Here is a 23,497-nt window from a genome sequence, read left to right as displayed (position 1 = left end):
CAGTGGTTGAGGCAGGCACATTAGCAATGTTTTAAAGCCATCTAGATAAGTACATGGGTAGGAGAGGTTTAGAGGACTATGGGCCAAACGCAGGCAGTTGGGTCTAGCTCACTGCGCAACACAGTCAGCATGGATGAGTTGAGCCGAAGGGCCTGTTTCCATGCTGTATGACTTTGCATATAGGCTCAACCATTTCTCAAGACCACCCCTTTATCTCAAGAATCAACCCAGTGAATCATCTTGCATCAGCCTCAAAACCAAGTATATCCATCCTTAAATAAAGACCAAAACTGTACACAGTTCTGCAGATGTGGACTCAGCAACATCCTGTACAGATGCAGCAAGACATTCCTGTTTTTAAACCCCATCTGCTTTGCAAAGGCGGTCAACATTCCACCTACCTTAATCTCCATTAATGTGACACACTTGGAACTTTGATGATACTAGACTAGCAGATAATCTGGACTATCAAATGTTTTTTTGTTACTGTTCCAACATACATTTACTTTTTCTTTAAATATTACACAGTAGGATAATTTTTTTTCCAGTGAACCTGGTAAGTTTAAAGAGACTACGGGAACCAAAGCCATGGAATGCAGACACAGAACACAGCAAACGTTACTCCATGAGAGAGATGCCAAACCAACTTGATTTCTGGACAATTGGATAGCAGATTATCAGAGTTTTACTGTACTGTCTGTACCTACATGCTAACTGTGCATCATCCCTCTGTACCTCAGCATTCTCAGATCTCTCTCCATTTAAACAAAATTCTTTTCTATTCCACATACAAAGAGGCCACCCTCATATTTCCCCACATTATATTATATCTGCCAAATCTGTCCACTCACTAACTTAAACATATCCCTTTACAGACTCTGCATCCTCTCGCAGCTTGTTCTCCCACACACCTTTGTATCATTGGTCCCTCAGTCCCTTCATCATAATAATTAAACAGATTGTAAACAACATCTAAATCAGCCATGCAGTTTCCCACCTCTGCTTGTTTGAGTTTTGCTTTTATTTTGTTGCAGTGTTATCCAATCTTTGTCTCGGAACTACTTTAAAACTCTCACACCAAACCGCTTTCTCACAAGGCTATTCACCAAAACCAATTGATAACAGAAGGCTGGAGAGTCATAAATGGCCAAAGTTTAGATTGATAGGGACGGTTTACAAGACCTATCACAGAAATTCCCCTTAGAGCTGTTGAAACCCAATAACAATGGAAAGTACACAGAACATAGAACAGAACTCACAGGAACAGGTCCTTTGACACACCATGTCTGTGCCAAGCATGATTCCAAATTAAACCTCTCTTCTGCCTGTACATGATCCATATCCCTCCATTCCCTGCATATTCACGTGTCTATCTAAAAGCTTTTTGAATGCATATGCTTGCACAAGGTACACATCCCCCTGTTCCCTGCCTGTTCACGTGCTTATCTAAATGCTTCTTAAACATTACTATTGTACTCATTTCCACTACCACCCCTACAGCCTGTTCCATGCACCCACCACTCTCTATAAAAAACTTTCCGCAAACATCTCCTTTAAACTTTCTCCCTCTCACCGTAAAGTTATGCCATCTATTATTTGACATTTCTACCCTGGGAAAAAGATTCTAGCTCCCTACCCTATCTATGCCTCTCATAATCTCATAAACTTCTCTCAAAGTAGAGAAAGTTGTCTGGATAAATATAATACATTTAGTCAAAACATTTTCTTAATGAGCTGGAATGTACTGCCTGAAACAGCATATTCAACAATTAAAGCAACATCAATAGAAACGAAGCAAAAGGAAGTTGGTACATGTGCTTAAAAAGGAAATCTTTGTAGCTCTCTGGGGAAAGAAACAGGGCAGTGGGACTGATTGGTGAGCTTACCCCAATAGCCAGTTGATAGGTCAAGTCACACTTTATCCAGTTACTCCATCATTCAATGAAAATTTAAATAAAATCTTCAGTCTGACCTTGTATATTAAACAGCCATTTGTGTTCATGAAGGACACCAGTTTGGAGCTGTTCCAATTTTATAACTACAGTTTAGTGATAATATTGACAATATTATTACTAAGATTCTCTGTTTGTTACCCTCGGTTACAGGATGAGGCACAAACCTTCGTTATCCACATTCTGAAGCATTTACAGTTCCAGAATCTGTTACTAGAGGCTAACTTTTCTAAGGGGAGTTGCCTAATTATAGAGTCAGAGAAATACAGCACAGATACAGGCCCTTCAGCCCAACAAGTCCATGCTGACCACGGTGCCCACCCATCTAGTCCCAATTTCCTGCATTCTGCCCATATCCCTCTGAGCCCCACCCTTCCATGTACCTATCCAAGTGCTTCTTAAACGCTACTATTGTACCCGTCTCAACCACTTCCTCTGGCAGCTTGTTCCATATACTCACCACCCTCTGCGTGAAAAAGCTGCCCCTCAAGTGTCTTTTAATTCTTTCCCTTCTCGCCCAAAATCTATGCCCCGTACTTTTGGACTCCCCTACCCTGGGGAAAAGACTGCTACCATCCACCTTATCTATTCCACTCATGATTTTATAAACTTCTATAAGATCACCCCTCATTCTCCTACGCTCCAAGGAATAAAGACTTAGCCTGGCCAACTTCTCCCTATAACTCAGGCCCTCTAGTCCTGCCAACATCCTCGTAAATCTTTTCTGCACTCTTTCCAGGTGAACCACGTCTTTCCTATAACAGGGTGACCAAAACTGTACATAGTACTCCGAGTGCAGCCTCACCAATGACTTATACAACTGCAACATAATGTCCCAACTCTTGTACTTAGTGCCCTGACTGATGAATGCCAGCATGCTAAACTCCTTTTTCACCACCCTGTCTACCTGTGATGTTGCTTTCAATGAACTATGCACTTGTATTCCTAGGTCCCTCTGTTCCATTACACTCCCCAGTGCCCTACCATCATAGTACAAGTCCTACACTGGTTTGACTTTCCAAAATGCATCACCTCACTACATTGAATCCATTTGCCACCTTCTGCCCACTTCCCCAAACGATCAAGATCCCCTTGTAATCTATGATAACCTTCTTCACTATCAACAAAACCTCCTAATTTCACGTCATCTAAAAACTTACTGATCAAGCCTCATGCATTTGCATCCTAATCATTTATATAAATAATGAATAACAAGGGTCCCAACACCAACCTCTGCAGCACACCACTAGTCACCGGCCTCCATTCCGAGAAACAACCACCACCCTCTGGTTCCTACCTCCGAGCCAATTTTGAATCCATCCAACCAGCTCTCCCTGGATTCCATGGGACCTAACCTTCCAGACCAGCCTACCATGCAGGGCCTTGTTGAAGGTCTTGCTAAAGTCCAAATAGACAGCATACACTGCCCTATCCTCATATACTTTTTGGTTACCTCTTCAAAAAACCCAAAAACGTTCCACACTCAAAGCCATGCTGTCTCCTCCTAATCAGACTCTGGCTATCCAAATGCTGGTAGATCCTGTCCCTCAGAATTCCCTCTAGTAACTTCCCTGCTACTGACGTCAGGCTGACCTTGCCCTGTCCTGCTACCTTTATTAAACAATGGAACAACATTAGCCACCTTCCAGTCTTCGGGAACTTCACCAGTAGCTCATGATGAAGGAAATATCTCCACAAGGGCCTCCACAATTTCTCCTCTAGCCTCCCATAAAGTCCTAGGATGCACTCGGTCAGGTCCTGGGGATTTATCCACCTCAGTGCGCTGCAACGCTGCAAATACCTCCTCCCTGGTAATACGAGTGTCCTCCACAACATCTTCACTTGTTTCCCTCATTTCTTGAGCAACCATAATTTTCTTCTCAGTAAACAACAAGAAATATTTGTTAAAAATCTGACCCATCTCCTGCGGCTCAAGACGTAGGCAGCCCTGCTGATTTCTAAGGAGACCTACCTTCTCTTTAGCCACCCTTTTACTCTTTATATAGCTAATGAACCCCTTGGGATTTTCCTTAACCTTACCTGCCAGATCCATCTCATATCCTCTCTTTGTCCTCCTGATTTCCCTCCTGAGTATTCTTAATCTTTTTATAGTCATCAAGGGATTCACTCGTCCCCGACTTCCTAAACCCAATGTATGCTTCCTTCTTTTTCTTGAATAGAGCCTCAATATCCCTCATCAGCCAAGGTTCCCTAAACTTGCCAGGTTTACCCTAACAGGAACATGCTGCTCCTCAACTCTTGACATCACATTCTTAAAAGCCTCCCACTTGCCATTCATTCCCTTCCCTTCAAATAGGCTCATGCAATCGACCTCTGCTAGATCCTGCCTAATTCCCCCCGAAATTAGCCCTGTTCCAGTTTATCACCCTAAACTATGGGCCTGTCCTATCCTTTTCCATCACTGTCTTAAAACTAATAGAATTATGGTCACTAGAGCCAAAGTGCTCCCTGACTGCCACTTCAGTTACCTGCCCTTCCTCATTCCCCAAGAGAAGGTCCAGTATTTCACCCGCCTGAGTACGGCCCTCTATATAATGACACAGGAAACTTTCCTGGACACATTCCACAAATTCCACCCCATACAGACCTTTAACACTCTGGGGAAATTAAAATCTCCCACTAATACAACCCTATTATTCTTACAACTATGAGTAATTTGTCTACACACCTGCTCCTCAAGTTCCCACTGACTATTGGGGGGGGGGGGGGGGGGGGGTGGTTTCTAATAGAGCCCACCTTCCCCTTCCTGTTTCTCAGTTCTCCCCATATGGCCTCACTGGATGATTCCCAAGAATATCATCTCCAAGTACTGCTGTTACATCCTCCCTTATCAAAAGGCAACACCCCCTCCTCGCTTACCTATACCTCTGTCACGCCTATAATTAGCTTTTACAAACCTGCTGATTAATTCAAAGTATACTGTAGCATGATCATTGCTGTTTTGACAGTTCTATTTATCAAGCTTCATTGAAGTGGTTAAAAATCCCATGTTACTTTACAGGAATGTTAATCAATAACATTAAATGCAGAAGGAGATAATACAGTGGAGAACAAAAGCTAGGTGGGAGTAGTAGTTTTAGGAGCAAATAAAAGGAGTGAAACGGAGAGGTTTAGAGAGGGAAGTCCAAAACTGAGGCCCAAGCAGAAGATTGGACTACAGGTGGGGAAGCCATTGCATTCAGAGCCTGTCCAGAGGTCAGAGGAGGAACGCAGAGGTCCCCAAGGTCTGGCCAGTGGGACAGGAGTGGGTGTGGAACAAACGACTTAAAAAAAACAAGAATGAGGATTTTTAAGGTCAGGCATTGTTGAACTGACAACCCATGTGGGGAGCAATGTGGTGCAGAGTTGGAGGGATACAGCAGCAGTTTTTGTTGAGCAGAAATTTACAAAGGACAGAACCAGGACACATTAGAATACTCATGTCATGACACCATGCAAAATTTTAAATGTGCCCCTGGCCCAACTTAAACTCCATAGTTGGGTCCTGTCAAGATTGGGTCAGGGCACTAATCCTTTCTCCCACTAGCCCCAGTACCCCACCTCATCCAACACGAGATGCTTACTTGTAAACCGACCCACAGCTGGTGAACTTTCTCTTTTATTGTTGATCGCAAACAGCTGTACCACATACTCCTGGTTTGGGAGGAGTCCTTCCACTCTAGCCGCTGTCTCACCCTTCCGTATGCTTAACTTCTGGGTTTTGCCACCTGTTATTGAAAAAAAAAGTAAGTCGTTAAAGAAAGATGCAAAGCACAACAGTACAGCAACAACGTGCATTTATGTAACAACTTAAAATGGGGTAGGATGACCCATAGTATTTGATGGACATATTATCAACAAAATCTGACACCAAACCACATGTGGAAATATTAGCACAAATTATCAAAAGATTGGGAAACAAAGTAGGTTTTCAGGACTGTCTTCTTTAAAGGAAGAGTTGGGGAGACTTAGAGAGGGAATTAAGGTGCATAGAAACTTCTTATCTCAGAGTGATGGATCACTGCAATTCTTTGCCAAGGGGGGCAGGTGGGAGGGAGAATGGATAGAGGAATTGAGGATTATGGGGATCTGGCAGAGAAAGAGAATTGAGGACTAGAGCAGATCAGGCATGATTGTATTATGGCAGGGCAGGCTTGAGTAGTGGTCTACTCCTGGCCCTATTTTCTTGTTCTATGCATTCTAGAACTCAGGACCTTAGCAAATGAAGGCACAAGCACAGGTTGCGGACATTAAATTCCAGGACAAGTTCAAAAGAAGAATTGGAGGAGGGTGGAGATTTCAGAGAGTTGCAGGACTAGGTTAGATTAGAGGCAGGGAGGGGCAAAGTCATGGAGGGATTTGTAAGCAGGGGGTGAGAATTTTAAAGATATTGCCTAACAAGGAGCCAGCATAGTGAGCACAGGACAACTCGTGAGTTACAATGCAGGCAGCAAGTTTTGGATGACCTGAGGTTTAACGAGAACAGAACAACAGAGACCAGCCAGGAGTGAACAAGTGGTTTGAGTCAGTTGAACAAAAGAACGGGTCCATGAGGCCATTCCGCCTGTTCCTCTGCCAGCTCCCAACCAATGGTCCTTCCCAGATTTCTACATCCTAACTGATCAGTATCGCAACTCCATTTACTTGCCCAGGTTCCACAGTCCTCAATACAATGGCCTGACAAATACCCATCCCATCTCAGATTTGAAGATGCATTCAACTTCCAAGCTCAGCTTTTTGGTGGAGAGCGTTCCAGAATTCTGGAGCAAAACCTAAGAATCCAGTGCCACTGTAAACCTCAGGAACACAGTGTGATTATTAACACTCAGCTATTAACGAGCAGAATTCCTGGAGGTGACAGTGTAATCAGGGCACGAACGAACAGTTTCCTCATGCCCTCTTCTTCCACCTTACAATACAGTCTTGAATTATTGAACTCAGCTTGGGGGCAATGTCTCCAACAGACAGAAGACTTCACAGACAGTGCTGCAGGCTGAAGTACAAAGCAAATGTAACCCTGCAAGGAATTATATCCTCACTTGAAAGAGAGCAGGCCCGACCCTGCCAAGTGGATATAATTAACAGTCACAAAACTTCAACCAATTTGTAATAAAGAATAAGTAATGAGTTAAAACTCTGGCACAGATGTCTTAGTACAGAGTTAAATGTATAGGGTGGTGCTAATATCCTACCGGTCAGTTCAGTAGCTAAGTGCATTCATACTTTAACTTGCAACATGCAATAAATGCAGCAGCTATGAAGAAGTTCCCTCCAGACGATGACTCGGGTGTAGCTCTTGTTGCTTCTGCTTCTTAGACAGTCCCTCAGGGTTGGGGATGACTCCCTTCCAGTGTGGTTTTGTGGTGCTGAGGTGACTGAAGAGGCTGATGTAGGAACTTCAGTCTCATTCACAGAAGGGACAGGAAGTGGCTGACAGGGAGGGTGTGTGGCTCGCTCCTTCCACTGCTTACACAGGGTCTCTGTGTGCTCCTCATGCACGGCCTCAAGGCTCTCAATACCATCCCAATGATCCTTCTCCGCTTAGAGAGGTTGTGGGTCAGGGATTCCCAGGAGTCAGTGGGGATGTTACACTTCAAGGCAGCTTTGAGAGCATCCTTGAAACTTAGTCTCTTTCCACCTGGTAATCTGTTCCCAGAGCTCAGAAGGCATGTGTCATCAAAGATCCCCACCATCCAGGCCATGCCATCTTTTTGCAGCTACCATTGCGCAGGAGGTTCAGAAACCCAAAGTCCCACACTACCAGGTTCAAGGACAGCTACTTCCCTTCAACCATTTGGTTCTTGAACCAACTGGCAGAACCCTAATCACTACAATTTAGCAACACCGTGACCGCTTTGATCACTTTGCACTAAAAATGGACGGTGTTTTTTTGTTTTAATTGAGTTCTTTCTTGTAAAAGTTGTGTATAATTTATGTTTAATTTGTTTTTTTCTCGTGAATGCTGCTTATCTGATGCTGTGTGCCTGTGATGCTGCTGCAAATAAGTTTTTCATTGCACCAGTGCATACATGTACTTGTGCATCTGACAATAAACTTGGCTTTGACTTTGTGTTGGGCACATGGGCACTGTGGCCAAATTAGGGTAACTAGGAACTCAGTACTGGGGACATTGGCCTAGGAGAGGGTGCTGATATTGGTTCACTTATCCCCCCCCCCCCCCAGTGATCTGGAGGATTCAGTGGGGACAACCCATTGCACAGCTGACTGCTAGTCCATTTTTGCAGCAAGATATTCGGTCCCAAGCTTCAACTCTCCATCTGCATTTGCTGGGAGGTTGATTGAAGAAATTAGTACTTAATACTGCCAATGATAAACACATGTACAACATCTCATCCATTTAAACCCAGCACAGGGCATTCCAAAAATGGATACGTGTGAAAAATCACCACTCAAAAACATCTCATACTTAAAGAGAAATTTATAATGTTGTAAAACATCATGTCACAAGGTGCTTCACAGTAGTGTAACCAGGCAAAGTTTAACATAAATATGTAGTAGAAGAGTGACTTAAAAGTTAGTGCATTCTGAGAGGAGTGGAGGGAGAGACCATAAGACTTAGGAACAGAATTAGGCCATTCAGCCCGTCAAGAATGTTCCGCCATTCAATCAAGTCTGTTTTTATTTTCTCAACCTCAATCCCCTGCCTTCTCCCCATAACCCTTAACCCCCTTACCAATCAATAACCTATCAATCTCTGCCCCCAATGACTTGGCCTCCACAGCCCTCCGTAGCAACAAATTCCACAGATTCACCACCCTCTTGCTGAAGAAGTTCCTCCTCATCTCAGTTCCAAAGGGACGTCCCTTTATTGGGAGGCTGTGCCTCAGAGGGGCAGCACGAGAGGGAGTTTTGGAAGGGAATTCCCAAGCTTGGTGCCTTGGGACATGGAGCTACTGACAGTGGAAAATTAAATTCAGGAATGCTCAATAAACTGGAATTGGAAGATTGCAGAGATTGGAAGGAGTCAATTCAAAGGAGGGATTTGTCCACAAGGATCTGCTCAGCTTATGATGTTAGTTTTGAGCAGCGAGAGGAAGCCTTGTACCAAATTCCTAGTAAGTGTCTGAGGCCTGACTGTGTCTGCTGTTAATGACAGGAATAAGCCATCAATGGAGCTGACCTGTAACAGGCCCAAAGGTCAGGTCCAACACCTGGTTACAGAATGGGGTGGGGATTTAGGTGAGGTTTTTAAGATGATTAGATAAGGTAGAGAGAGAAACTATCTTCTCTGGAGAACTGGTGGTGGGGAAAGAGGGGGAGAAATACATAACAAGGCTGGAGGTGACGGGTATAAAATAGAATTAGAGCAAGGCTATTGGAGGTGATCTCAGGAAACATAAAATAATGGGAACTTTACAACCACCACCATTCAGCCCATCATTTCAATGCTAGTCAAAAAAAGCTACCCAATCTAATCCCACCTTCCCACACCGGGTCTGTGGCCCTGCCTGTCACAGCTCTCAAGCGTACATCCGAGTGCTGTTTAACCATGAAGAAATTTCTGCCTCTCCCACTTTTTCCAGACAGCAAGTTCCAGACACCCACCAATCACGCTCTAGGGTGGAAAATGTTTCCTTGTCTCCCAACTTTTCTATCAATTACTCTCAATCTCTGCCCACTGGGATTGGATCCTTCTACTGTATAAATTGAACAACACTCCAAATGTAAAGAAAGCCATGCACTCCTCCCCAGGTTACAACAGGGTTTCGTTCCCGACAACTGTCCGTAACCCGAAGAGTTTGCAAGATGGAAATGCTACCTCCTGGCAATGTACTTAAATAAAAACATGGTCCAACCAAGGGCAACATGTCGTTAAACCAGGACATTTTCCTCAACCATTTAGATTTCTCTGCCAGATGCAATGATATTGCCACGAACTGAGTTCCCACATGGCAGAGATACCCACAGTCCAGCAGCAGACAGTAAATCTGTCCCACCGGTCTCCCAAACACTCGTTCATATGTACGGGCTGTACATAAGCTGGGGAGAACCAGTACTGTAATTCTTGTATATAGTTTTACAAATAATGTTTAATTTGAAATAAAAATATAATGGAGAAATATCCCATTTGCCTTTAACCTCCTGTTGGCCTGTTACCTTTAAGGACCTGTGGACATTCACTCCAAAGTCTTTATTCCTCCATTTATTGCATGGACCACTCAATGTCCTCCCATTTATTGCACGTTCCCTTCCCTTGTTGCCCCACTCATACATCTCTGCAGCAATGCTATTCACCACCTCAACCCAACTGACCAGACCATCCACATTATCCTGCAGTTCAAAGCCTCAATCACATGACCACCATTTATATCATCTGTAGCCTTCTTCATTAATCATTAATACATAGAACAAAAAGCAAGGGATCAGTGGAACAGCCTCCCAGTTACGAAATATCTGCTAACCATTACCCTTTCCTTCGCGACTGAGACAACCTCATGGGATCTTGTCAAAAGACAACACTGTATTCTGTTATTGTTGTCCTTTTTACTACGTTGATGTACTTATATATGGAATGATCTGTCTGGATGACCATGCAAACAAAAGCTTTTCTCTATATCTTGGTACATTTGACAATAATACACCAATTGCCAAAAGCCTTGATGAAATCCATGTAGACCACATCAAATGAACCACCCTCATTGACCCTCCTTGTTGTCTCCTCAAAAGAGTGGGAGAGTACCTGTGCATCAGACATTGCAAATAGTTGTACCATCTCAGATTTGCAACAACCCCATACATATCTTTCGCACTTTCTTCAATGGGTCTATTTCCTTAGTATTATAGCACACACAATACTCCATACTGTTCAACAATGATTTCGTAACAGTATTTATAACTATCGGTTTGTAATTTTGTTCTTCCAGAAATAAATCAATGCTAGGTTTTCCCTCTGTTAACCTGCCTCAGTCCTTTTGATGTGACTGGGCCTCAAGGAATCATCCTTCTCCAAGAACTGATCAAAAACAAAACAAAAATCAATAAATAAAGAGTCCATTTGTTTTGTCTAACCCTTGTTGGAGAAATCTGGTATCATCAATGGAGAAATCAGAGCTTTCCTCAGTGACACTGTCAAACAGAAGTAGGAGCATTTTACTCCAGGTGAAAAGCAGTAAGTTAATAAACTGGCAGGGGGAGCTTTCCAAGTGATCCCTGGAGCACAGAGGAGGCAGCACTAAAATATTGTAACTGCAAAACAGGAAACGATTCCGCAATATAGAAAGCACTCAGCAAGTGCCAAGCTGGAAACCAAACTGAGGTTCCCATAAGGCATGTCTTCAGATGTTTAATTACCTTAAATAAAAATGGGACATTCATTGGTGAAGAATAACTGGATACCTTGAAAATCAATTACATTTCATATTTAAGGTTAGCCATAACATACGCAATGCATTAAGTAACTTTAAAGACACCTCTGCTACTGCAGTGATCAGGGCAAGGTCAATGTTCCAACCACTCTTGCATCCTGACAACACTGATGGGTTTTGTCACATCTAACATATTGTGAGGTCTCCAGGTGGATGTGAAGGGCAGGCAGATAGCCTTTCCAGGTGGTGAATCACCACTCCCACGGCATCAGAAATAGATACAGGAGTGGTCTGTAAGGCTGCTTGAACTTCTCTGCTATTCTGTACTCCTCATACAGAAACACATATGGCCCATAATATTGTATCTAAATGACCTTAAAAGGCAAAATGCTTGGATCCTGAAGTTGTCTGAAAAATGTGATCTAGGCAGAAGGGAAAAGGAATAATGCAAAGTCTGTTCATGGTTTTGTCTCTGAAGATTTCATTCTATTACATTGGGTTAAGAACTCTTAGCCTATAAAAAGATACAAAAACATTAGAGTAAAAGCTAAAATTTTTGCAGTTCTCATACAAATAAGTCTATTGTATAAAGGTCTACTCTAGTCTGCATATATCCAGCCATTGATCCAATTAGTTTGAATGGCAGTAAATAAATTTGAATGGCAAAAGAACTCTTCTAATGTGCATGCAAAAGGTTTGGTCTCACTTCACCCCAGCCCTTTAGCACAAGCACAAAAAAAAACTACAAGCTGATATTCCTGCGCAGGTCTAAGGAATGCTGCACTGTTAGAGGGATCAAATTTTAGACGGGGTGTTAAACTGAACCCCGATCTGCTCTCTATTCAAAGAGATTCCTGGGCACTATTTCAAAGAAGTACCATCTCCAGTGTTCTGGCTGATATACATCTTCCAACCATCACAAAAATAGATCATATGATCATGTTCATACTGCTGAGTGTGGGAGATGAGTGTGTAAATTGGTTGCCAAGTTCCTTAAAATGGGAACAACACTTCAAGACCATCTATTGGTTGCAAAGCACTTATGGAACATCCTTAAAATGAAGCAGAAGACACTGCAGAAACACAAGGCATTGAGTGTGCGGGAGTAGGCCCTCTTTCCACTCAGTCCCTGGGGAAAGAGTTCTCCATTGTACCTTATTGGCTTTATCGGAGACTTCTTTAGATTTATGGCTCTTATTCTGGAGTACAAGTAGAGATGATTTTGTCACATCTGAGGGTCAATTCAAAACTTTTGTTAGAGAATGTTTGTAAGGGAAATGGAACCAGCTTGGGAAGATGGAGTTAAGGTACAGACAGTCCCACTGCAACAGATGCTAGAGCATCTTCCAATGACTTTCCATGCCCATGGTCCCATTAACAGGAGCACAATGGGAGGTGATAATGGATTCCCAGCAATCCATACAGGCAGTCGTGCATTGTCAACTCATTCTTGTGTTCCTGCCACTTAGTTCAACAGGTACTGGGAGCACCAGAAGAATCTGGGGCTCATGGCTGCTCCTACAACTGTGCCAATTTTATTTCAATGTATTGAAAGTAGCTTAAGACACAACTACAACTTCAGAAATTGGCTATTGACTATTGCCAATAGATAATCGCACTGAACGCAAATCTAATGCAAGGCAACTACCCTGGTGTTAGCATTCCAGGTGTCCCAGTGGAGTGCCCTAAATTAATTCCCCAGGATTAACAACAGGCAAAATTTAGCCACTGTTTATGAAATAAAATGAAATAAATTTTTTTAAGGGAATACCTTAAAGCAGGAAAGAGCATTGAAAGGCAGAGAGGTTTTGGTTGGGGGGGGGGGGGGGGAGGAGGGACAGAAGGAGGGAATTCCAGTGCTTAGACCCCAGACAGCTGAATGGCAAATAACGAAGCTAAGATTGTGGATGATCAAGGGGCCAGAAAGAGAGAGGCACAAACTCCTCTGGACTCTGCAGGAGATTACAGCGAAAGGAAGGGATTTAAAAACAGGAATGAAAATATTATACTTTAGGAATCAACAGGAGGCGAGTCTCACACTTGGCCTGGAATGAAAACCGGAGCCTGACATTCAGAGAGTTAATGAACAAAGTTTTCTGCCCATATTGTCGCAGCTTTCCCCACACCTGGGATCATTTATTCAAAACCAATTTTACTTTTTACGGATAGCATTAAGCACACTTTTCAACACAAGTTAACAGTATCTCAAAACAAAGAGGCTGCAAGTTGCCTTCTGGTTTCTTTTCTCTTCTGCTCTCAATCAAAATTTAGACCTCAAAATCTGTACAATTTCCAAACAGACTACCAAGAGAGGAGAAACTGCTGAGAGATTCCTAACAGCCCTAATGATTCACAAAGCCTCCAAGGAAAAGGAAATGCAGCTCGGTACTCAGTCACTGAACAAACTTATTAAAACTGTCTCTTGCACACCGAGGCGACTATGCCCGAGGACACATCACTCCGTTAGTGTGTGGGACCCATTTACTACCCTCATAAACCAGATAACCTCAAGGTATATCACTTCATTGATCTGTGTCACTTGAAGTAAAAACTGACAATGCTTCTGCAGTTAATAGGAGCCAGACATTATTCACAGTGATACAATCAGTACTGGATCACGTGCATGAAGTGTGATGTTAATGATTGATATTTCCCTGGGCATCTCCTAATCCAGGAAAAATGCCAATGTCTTCAGATTTTCTTTAGTATTATTTGAGCATACAGAGACACACTATTAATTACTGCAGTAACTCAGTGCTCTTGGAATGTACAAGACAGCATGTTTCCCTTGGAACTGAGATGATTAAAGTTGATATTGGCATTTAAAATCAGAACAAACACGGAGAAATTGGCAGGTGGGTCAGTAACATGAGGACACAGTGAAAGGGATCAGCAGAAGAATCAGAAAGGAAACAGTGAGTTAGGGAATGCTTTGCTGAAAATGGACACTAGAAGCAGTCAATAGAAAAACGGACTGAATAAATACTTGAAGGGAAAAGATATTATGGGGAAAGAATGGGATCGATTGGATAGCTCTGGCAAACAGCCAGTACACGTGATGGATTTACGCAGTGTCATTTGATATGAAAACCCATGTGAAATTGGGTAGAGGAGCAATGAGATCTGGGGTTACAGGTGGATAAGTTACCAACAGTATATATCCAAGTTAATGAAGCCATGGAGTCCATTTCCAGAGGAATGGAATTAAAAAGCAGATAAGTTTGTATGGTTATCTCACAGAGAACTGGGATCACTTCTAGCCTCCATATTAGCATAAAGGATATAGACTTGAGAATGTGCAGAGAAAGTGGACAAGGATGACATCAGATCTGAGAGATTGAAACTATTAGCAAAGGCTTAACAGGCTGGGAGATCTTTTATAGAACGAAAGGCTGATGTTGACCTGATAGGTTTATAAATGATGAAGACAGAGAAAGAAGACATCTGCCCACTCATGAGGGAGTCTGAAACCAGGGACAGTAAATTTAAGGTAGTTATAAAAAACCCAGTCAGGAATTCAGGAAAATCTTTTCCCCAGATCTGGGGGACCACAGTTGCGGCAAGTAGCAGAGGTGGGTTTAAGAAGAAGCATGAAGGAGAAAATACAGTGATGGGGTGAGGGGGCAAGATGGAGGAGATGGAGAGGGGGCAAGATGGGGGAAATAGAGAGGGGTGACAGAAGACTGACTGTACTAGTAATTCTATGTAACAGCTGCTGGTGGGACATGATTTGGGAACCATCTTCCATTTCCACATTCATTCATTGGCTAGCTCCTGATACCATCACTTGCTGCTGATTACTGTGCAATAGTTGTCGAGGCATTAATTAAAAGAGCTCATTAATGAGTGTAGACTGTTGGAAGATAGCAAGCTTTTCCAGGAAGGGCAATTCTAGAAGGCCTCCCCAAGCACAACCACTCAGCAAATGCTGCTTTGAAAGAGTTTCACATCAAATACTTATTTACCAAAAGACTCAGGTGGAATGTTGGCCCAATCCCACAGAACTGGGTGAAATCCTGTTGAATGCTGACTTTAATGAGTATTGAAGCCAAGCAGTGTGAAACCAGACCGTGCCTACCTCATTGGAAGCCAACGGATGGGTTGGGTTAAAAAAGTCATAAGGGTCAGTTTTAAAGCTTGGATAATTTTTCTTTGAATACAAAGCATTCATGGGCTTCCTGTTCATTCCCTTTAATATAAACATTGGCCCATAAACATCAAACATTACTGAAATGTAGAAACGTGATATGACTTGAGGGTAGCAAATGTAAGCACAAGATGTACAAGAAAGGGAAAGAATCTTTAATGTTGTTTTAAAATATATAACAACCAGTGATGGTATTGTTCACTAGTAAGTACAAGAATCAAAAATATTATAAAATTCTTACCTACAACTGGTGTCACAGTTAATCTGTATTCTTGAAATCTCCCCCTGGGGGCTTTCCATGTGATCTTAACACTGTCCTGAGACATTATAGAAAACTTTAATCTTGTTGGAGAGGCAACTACAAGGTGTACAAAAAAAAAGAGAAATGAAGGTTAACTCAACATTTGAAACAGATGTAGTTGTTATATCAAAACAATGGTGTAATCGACAGAGCCAGCACAGCAAGTCAACACCAATAATCAAGACACAAACTACATCCACCATGATATTTAACAGGGCTCCAAACTATTTGTACTACCTGGTTGCTCAGTGTTCCTCTGTGCATCAAATTGAAATCTCCAAATCTGCAAAACATTCCATTTCTCTTTTAAACTCTCTGTGAGCTTAAGTGCCAATTGTTAAATCAGCTTGCCACCTGCAAGCAATATATGCTTCTGTTTAATCACTTTAGCATAGAGCCCTGTTTAAAACACACTACATAAAACTATTAGTTTGTATGAAGAAAAACTACTTTGCAAGCAAGTTTTTGTCATGGAGGTTTTCTACATCTATCAGAGATCTGTGCAGTATAGCATATAGACAGAGTAAGTTGTGTGATACAGCAGTGCTCTCTCTGCCACCCAATGTATAATCCAAATGACTTGTCCTACTATTTATTTTCATCTATAACAAAAGGTGATGAAATGCTAATCCTTCTTTTGTCTATTGATAATGAGAAAGAAAAGTGTTTGTTATCCATCACCAAAAACACCCCAGTTAAATAACTGAACCACCATTGCAAATTCAGGGGTCATAACTAGGCAGGTTTGGAACCCAGGAAAGTAATGGTAGATGCAGATTCAAACACCCCCCTCAAAATAGGAAGGTTTGGATTGTGTTAGCTGAAGATCCAAGCACCTGGGACCCTTGATGCCTCTTAGCTATGACCCTTGATCATGAAAAACAAACCAAATGAACAAAAGCAGCAAACACTACAAATCATCTAGCATTACTAAAACATTACAAACAGAAATGATTTTGTGCCAAAATACAACCAATGCTTAACCAGATACAGTGACCAATTATAAGCAAAATTATTTTTGGTCAGTCCATTAGTGAGAATATTTCTGAGGTGATTTCAACAACAGATGAACTGTATCAAATATAAGCTCCTGCACTGAGCCTCTTTGGTGTGGTTTTTTCTGCCATTTGTGGTGCTTGGGTGACTTGCTCTGTATGGTTTATAAAGACTGTTTGATGAGCCAAGTCCAGAGCACTTGGTTTCTAAGGAAAACTGAGGATGCAATGATTTAAGCATTAATCTCTGTGGAAATATCACCAGATATTCAAGAGCACAACATGGAAATAACACCTGCTCCTTTCCACCTTTCCCAACTGTTCATGGGCAAGAACAAGGTGACATATTTTAAATGTTAACTCTGCTGGAAATTGGAGTAACAATAACACTGGTTCTTCACTAAGTTATGGACTGGTGGTGTGGCAGAATTTGATAGCATCCTTGAGTTCAAGTTCCTCCTTGTCCTTACCTCCCTTTTCCTGTAATCTCCCCCACCAAAGTTCTATGAGCCCGTTCTGTTCCTCTAGCTACAGTATCCTGCACGTTGCCAATTTCCACCAATCCTCACAGGAAATGTGAAAAGGCCTTAAACTCTGTAACTCCCTCCCCTTCACCTCACTACCCCTTCAGGCCAACAAATCTATGCCAGCCATCATGCACCCATTTGCATTAATCCCATTTTATTCTCCCCCACTGACCCATCAGCTTTCCCCAGATTCTACCCCTCACCTACACACAAGGGGAAATTTATAACGGGCAATTAACCTACCAACCCTCAAGTCTTCTTCTTCCTTCAAAAGTCACTCCTTAAACCCTACCACTTTGACCAAGCTTTGGGTCACCTGCTTTAATGTCTCTTCATCTGGCTCAAACTACTCTCCTCTCAAGCAAGACACTTCTACAGTGTTAAAAGGCACTGTGCAAATGAAATGGCATAAGACCAAGATAGTTTTGATTTATAAACTTTGAAGTCCATGCCCTCAGGGGTGAAATATTATTTTTCACCAGCTGGGTGTTAATCAAGCAGAGCATGATAAGAATGGAACTCCCACCACTGCTGAAATCAGGAGTTAGGTGGTGGCCATTCATTTCTCACATCTGTGATGAATGGTAAAGACCCAATGACCCTAATCCACTTCCCACCTCTTGCTCTGACACTTCACTTGCTCGTCCTAATACTTGTAAATATGATCAGAGTTTCTGGTTCTACCACATCGTTGGGTAGTAATTCTAGACTACCACCAGTTTCTTGGTGTAGGAAGTCTTCACAAATACTCTAGCAATTATTTTAAATCTGTTATCCATTGACATCCCTGCTAAGGGCATTTGGCTGTTCCCCTCTATTCTATCTCAGCTCATCATTATTTGATGCATCTTGATCAGATCTTGCCTCAACCACTCCTGCTCCAAGAAAAAAAAGTCAGCACCTGACCAATATTTTTCCTCAGTTAATGCTCTCCAGATGTGGAACCATCCAAGGGAGACATTGGGCTAGGTTTTTAGATCACAGAGAAGGCAAGGCTTAAGGAGATCAGGCAGTGAAGCACAGCTTAAGCCAAGATCAGATCAGCCATGACCTTGTTGAATAGCAGAAAATTTCCTTGGGGGGGGGGGGGGGCGCTGTCTCCTGCTCCTAATGATGTTCTCAGAGATCTCCTCTGCACATTCTCCAGCACAATCACACCTCTCCAGTAGAACTGATGAGCAGTGTTTCAGCTATGGCCCAACCAGTGTTGTCTAAAGTTCCAGTAAGACAACCCCTGCACCCTTTGCATTTTATACCTTGGTCAATAAAGGAAACTATCACATATGCCTTCTTAACCATGATTTCTACCTGTCCTGCTATCTTCAGGGGATCTGTGTGCAGGCACTTCTTGATCCCTATTCCTCCACTCTCTCAGTATCCCACCATTTATCACATTGTCCCCTGCTCTGTGTCCTCCCCAAAAGCCTTGCCAAACATTGCTCCAGACCAAATTCCATTTGTCACCTTCCTGTCTCCAACTGTTCCACCGATATCCTCCTGCAGTTCACAACTTCCTCCTCAGTGCTAACCACATACCAATTTAACTATCATTTTGAACAACAACCGTTTGTCCACATCATTAGCGGATGTCACAAGCAAGGCAGCTAACACTAAGCCCTGTAAGATCCTGTTGCACAGTGCCCTCCAGTCCCCAAGGTAACCAATGACCATTATTACCATTTGCTTCCTACCATTGACCCTATTTACCACTTCCCCTTAGATCCCTGCGACTTTTACTTTTCTGTTTAAGTGCCATCAGCAACTTGTCAAAAACCTTGTTGAAATCCATGTAGACCACATCAAACTCTTTTCCTACGCAACTACTCATTACACCTTCCAAAAATTCAAACACAATATTTCTTCATTAAATCCATGCAGATTTTCCTTGATCCACCAGTGACTTTTGAAAAGAAGATTTATGCTGACTTCAGAACCTTTTCCACCTTCCGATGGCCGGTAATTACTCTGCCTATCCCTTTCTCTCGTTGGTATTCCACAGACACCATAGAAAATTAAGAGCAAGTCCACCTGAGGGAGTTACAGAGCTTAAGAACTTTGCACATTTGACGGTGAGGTTTGGTGGAAATTGGGAATGTGCAGAATACTATTTCTTCTGTGTCTGGTCTTAACAACATGGAATATATCTCATCCATCATCAGCAATTCATCAAGTTTCAATGAGTTGGACCCCACATTCGTTATTTCTATGCACAGCTCATCCAACATTTCACATTCCTCCCCCTTACCTGCAATGTCTACGACAGCACCACCTGTTGTGCGAGGACAGGTATAATGCATTCATTCAGAACCATACCCAAGACTTCCATCTCCACACATCACGGGTCCTCCCCAGGTTACATCAGGATTCCATTCCTGTGAATGGTTTGCAGCCCAGACAGTTTTCAAGTCAGAAATGCAGCCACAAACGGAGTTCCCACACAGCAGAAGATGCCTGCGGCCCCACAGCAGCCGGGAAATCCATCCCACTGGTCTCCCAAACGCTCAATCGTATGTAGAGGCTGTACACAGGTCGGGCGTTTGTAAGCTGGCGAGGACCTGTAGTTCTCTTTCCAGTCTCCAAACACCCTGACCTCTCTATCGTTATCCTCTTTATTTATAAAACCCCTTTGGATTTTCCTGGATTTACCTTCCTGATATCTTTTTATGCACCCTCTCTATTACTCCCATTTCCTTTGTAATTTCACCACACACACACACACACACACACACACACACACACACTCCTGTGTTGGGCTCCTGGTATCTGAAGCAAGCATCCTATTTTTGCTTTATTCTATACCACTCCTTGAAATCCTGGGGGTTCAAGATTTGGGAGACAGTGTTCCCATTTTATGCTGTGGGAATACTGTTTCTCACTGCTCTGATACAGATTTAACTTCAAGTAGCCAATTCCAGTCCAATTTGGCTACGTTGCATCTCTGCTTTGCAAAATTGGCCTTTCTCGAATTAAAAATTTTCCTGCTTCTTTTATTTCTGTCTTTCCCCAGAACGATGATAAATTTAATTACAGTCACTACCAAGATGCTCTCTTTGTTCCTTTCCTGGCTTCAGCCCCCAAAACTTCCAGAACTTTAGACTTGTTGGGGGATTTATTAGTAATAAAGTTCTCCAGCATGTGTCCTCTATTGGTTCTCATTGGTTCTATCCCAGTTAACAGCAGGATGGCTTTTATAACAATGAATAATTACGCTACTGAGACCAGATGTCAAAATATTTGCTTCAAAAAGCCACTAAAAACTGCTCAGTTACAATATTAGTGGTTGCTCTGAATCTATGAAGTCAATCAAGTAGAAATTCACCTTTAATCACCCATTGAATTCATTAGATAGTAGCAGCTGAGTATTAACGTCAATGGATCTGAATTTTGGAGTCACCACTGTATTACATTTCAAACGTGCAACTAAGAATGGATTTTTAACCCCATAATTTTAACTTCCAGATCTCTTCATCTCAATCCCTCACCTAGTAAATCATGGGCTGTGCACCAGCAATTTGTCACCACAGCAAGCACTGCAGGCAGCCGAGAGCACTGGAGTCACTTCTCACAGTGGGCAGGCTCCCAACAATCTGCAGGACATGCTGAGAATTGCTGGTTACCCCTTGTATCAACCAGCACCACCTTCCAAGATCGGGGAAAGCTTGGAGGACCAAATGCCCTGGGCTCAAGACTTTGCTGGGGAGGTACAGATAAAAAATTGTTTATGTAGCAAGTTTATGTAGCAAACTGCTCCTAGCCATTTCCCTCAGTTGTAAAAGTATCATTGTGGCAGTGATTCCCTGGCTTCCATGTACACTTTTCAAAAGTAGCCATAAAGAATTGTCCAGATGGAAGCAATTGCATTTTAATGCAGAGAAGTGTTTTGGCACAAAATTGCTGGTTTCGTGCTGAGACCCAGGAGGGCAAACAGTGCCAACACTCAAACAGAACAAGACAAAAACAAGAGGTACTTTTTTTTTTCACCAACCTGTTGATGGTACTTTTTTTTGTTTCAGTTGCAACTTTATTTTCCTTGGTGCCGAAAAATCTTGCTTTCCCAAAAAAAAACATATTGGTCTGCCCAAGTCTGGGCTAGAACTTAGTGTCAAAATGGCCAATAAAACTGATGCATTGATAAAGAAGAATGCAAGTGTGAAGGATGGGTCAGGGGGAGTATTCAGCTGAACTGCCTGCAGCTTCATTAACGCGCTTGACCAGAAAGTGCCCCAGGAACATTGACGGTTTGGCAGATAAATTGCATTTTTATTTAGAAAGGAGGAAAATAATTATCTAGGAATGCAAGCCTACAGCACCAAACCTGTGTAAATCTTACAGAAAAGGTTTCTAGTGAGTTAATTCACCAAAGTCATTTTTTTTATATTGAAAGTTAAATCATTTGCATTTTTGAAAACAAAACCTGGATCTGCCTTGCCGAATGTGTGCAGAAGGTAAATATACATATATAAAATGCCTTTCAGATTCTAGACATTCTTGATTGCTTTAAACAGATGCAATAAATGAAACTGTGTGCCTGCATTACAGAAGCAATTAATTGTACTTTAGATTTATTTAAAACTTTTGACACAGAAGCAATTGCTCCATTTGTAAAAAAAAATGTACTCCATCTTGCGAGTTGGTATTACTGCAGTGGGACTGCAAACTGGCAGAATCAATTTACTGGATTAGACAATTCCCTTCTCATTGTGCATTAACTCACATTAATATTGGAAAAGTTCCCATATGTACACTTTTCTTAATATTAGCGTTATCACAAAGGAAGCTACTGGATGATATATACACGACAGAGACTACAGATGCTGGAAATCTGGAGCAACACACAAAGGCACTGGAGGAACTCAGCAGGTCAGGCAGCATCTATGGAGGGAATTGGACTGTCGACGTTTCGGGTCGAGACCCTTCATCTGAACTAGAGGGAAGATAGCCAGTATAGAAAGGTGGGGGGGGCGGGGGGGTTGTTAGAAGGGGTGGAGAAAGAGCTGGCGGGTGATAGGTGGATCCAGGTGAGGGGGGAGTGATAGGCAGGGGAGGGAGGGGGAGAGTGGGAATGATGCAAGAAGGTGAGAGGTGATAGATGGAAATGACAAAGGGCTGAAGAAGATGTAATCTGATAGGAGAGGACAGTGGACCATGGAATAAAGGGAAGGAGATGAGGAGGGGAACCAAAGGAAGGAATGGATGGGTGATGGGCAGATCAAGAGGGTGGGGGAGTAGCACGGAATAAAGGGATGATGCACGTTTGGGAACATTAAATTGCAAACATCTAATATCTTGACCACACATTTCACAGAGGTTTGGCTGAGGGTCCTTGGCTTGTTGGCTCAGTCCCAAGCAGTGAGCCTGCTTGGATCTGTTCCCAGTCCAGGACACCACCAGGAATGAGGTTTCTCACCTCCAGGAGGTGAAGCAGTTACAAGAATTAAACTTACTCCTCTATCACTGCATCTCTGTACTGGTCCATCACAGTTCTACCATGTAGGAAAGTGCCAGTAACAGGACTAGAGGGCATAGTTGATGGAGTGGGTGGACGGCAAAGAGGAATTGGGGGGAGGGATGTAACTGTTAGGAATACAAATCTCTGAACTCTTTAAAAAAAAGAACCACTTTGACTTGTCCAAATATTAGAAAGTGCAATCCTGTCCTGCCCACCTGAATAATTTGGAACTTTCAATATTAATTGTCAATGGAATTTCATCAACTGTTTGTATTTGTGACAAATCCCTAACATGTTAGAACAAATATTTCATGGGATTAAGAACGAACAGTCATTTATTCATACACTGCGATTTAACTGTTTGTTAGCTTTACTTAACTGCATTAGTGTTCAATTTAACCAGTTGTTCAAGGTTCATCCGCCATGCAACTTTTAACTTGAACACTGGAGGATTTGTGCATATACGCGATTATAGAGAGACAATTTCTGGTTAGTTAATTCACTAAGGTATACAATTCTATTTTTATTTAAAGTTAACATTTGTTGAAAACTCTTTCAAAAAAAAATTCTCAATCTCCATTGTCAATTTGTGTGCTGGAAATAAACACTTGTACCTTATATAAAATGAGTTTCAAGTGCTGGAAGTTCTTAACTGTTTTCAATAAAAGCAAGAAATAGAACTGTAATTATTGCTGCTTGGAGTATTACAGAAGTTTGCAAATGATGTCTGACCTGTTTGTGCTTAACAGCTACATAACCAAACATTAAGAGCTCCTGTGAGAAGGATTAAATCCATTCCT

The 23,497-nt window shown here is 42.3% G+C and overlaps 1 protein-coding gene across 7 annotated transcripts in view; it reads right to left on the bottom strand.

The window, feature by feature from the left end:
* col14a1a (collagen, type XIV, alpha 1a) overlaps positions 1-23,497 on the bottom strand; it is a 180,246-nt gene that overhangs the window by 147,794 nt on the left and 8,955 nt on the right. For 6 of the 7 annotated variants that reach the window (XM_052023336.1, XM_052023342.1, XM_052023338.1 and 3 more), the window contains exons 3-4: positions 15,667-15,783; positions 5,537-5,680 (exon numbers count right to left, since the gene is read on the bottom strand). The exons of the other annotated variant lie outside the window; for it this stretch is intronic. In XM_052023336.1, coding sequence (XP_051879296.1) covers positions 5,537-5,680; positions 15,667-15,783 — 261 coding nt within the window. The remainder of the gene's footprint in view (positions 1-5,536; positions 5,681-15,666; positions 15,784-23,497) is intronic. 7 annotated transcript variants of the gene reach the window in all.

The sequence above is a fragment of the Pristis pectinata genome, chromosome 9 (genome assembly GCF_009764475.1).
Source record: "Pristis pectinata isolate sPriPec2 chromosome 9, sPriPec2.1.pri, whole genome shotgun sequence".
Lineage (NCBI taxonomy): Eukaryota > Metazoa > Chordata > Chondrichthyes > Rhinopristiformes > Pristidae > Pristis > Pristis pectinata.
Note: the sequence above shows the minus strand (reverse complement) of the source record. Positions and strands in the feature narration are given on the sequence as shown.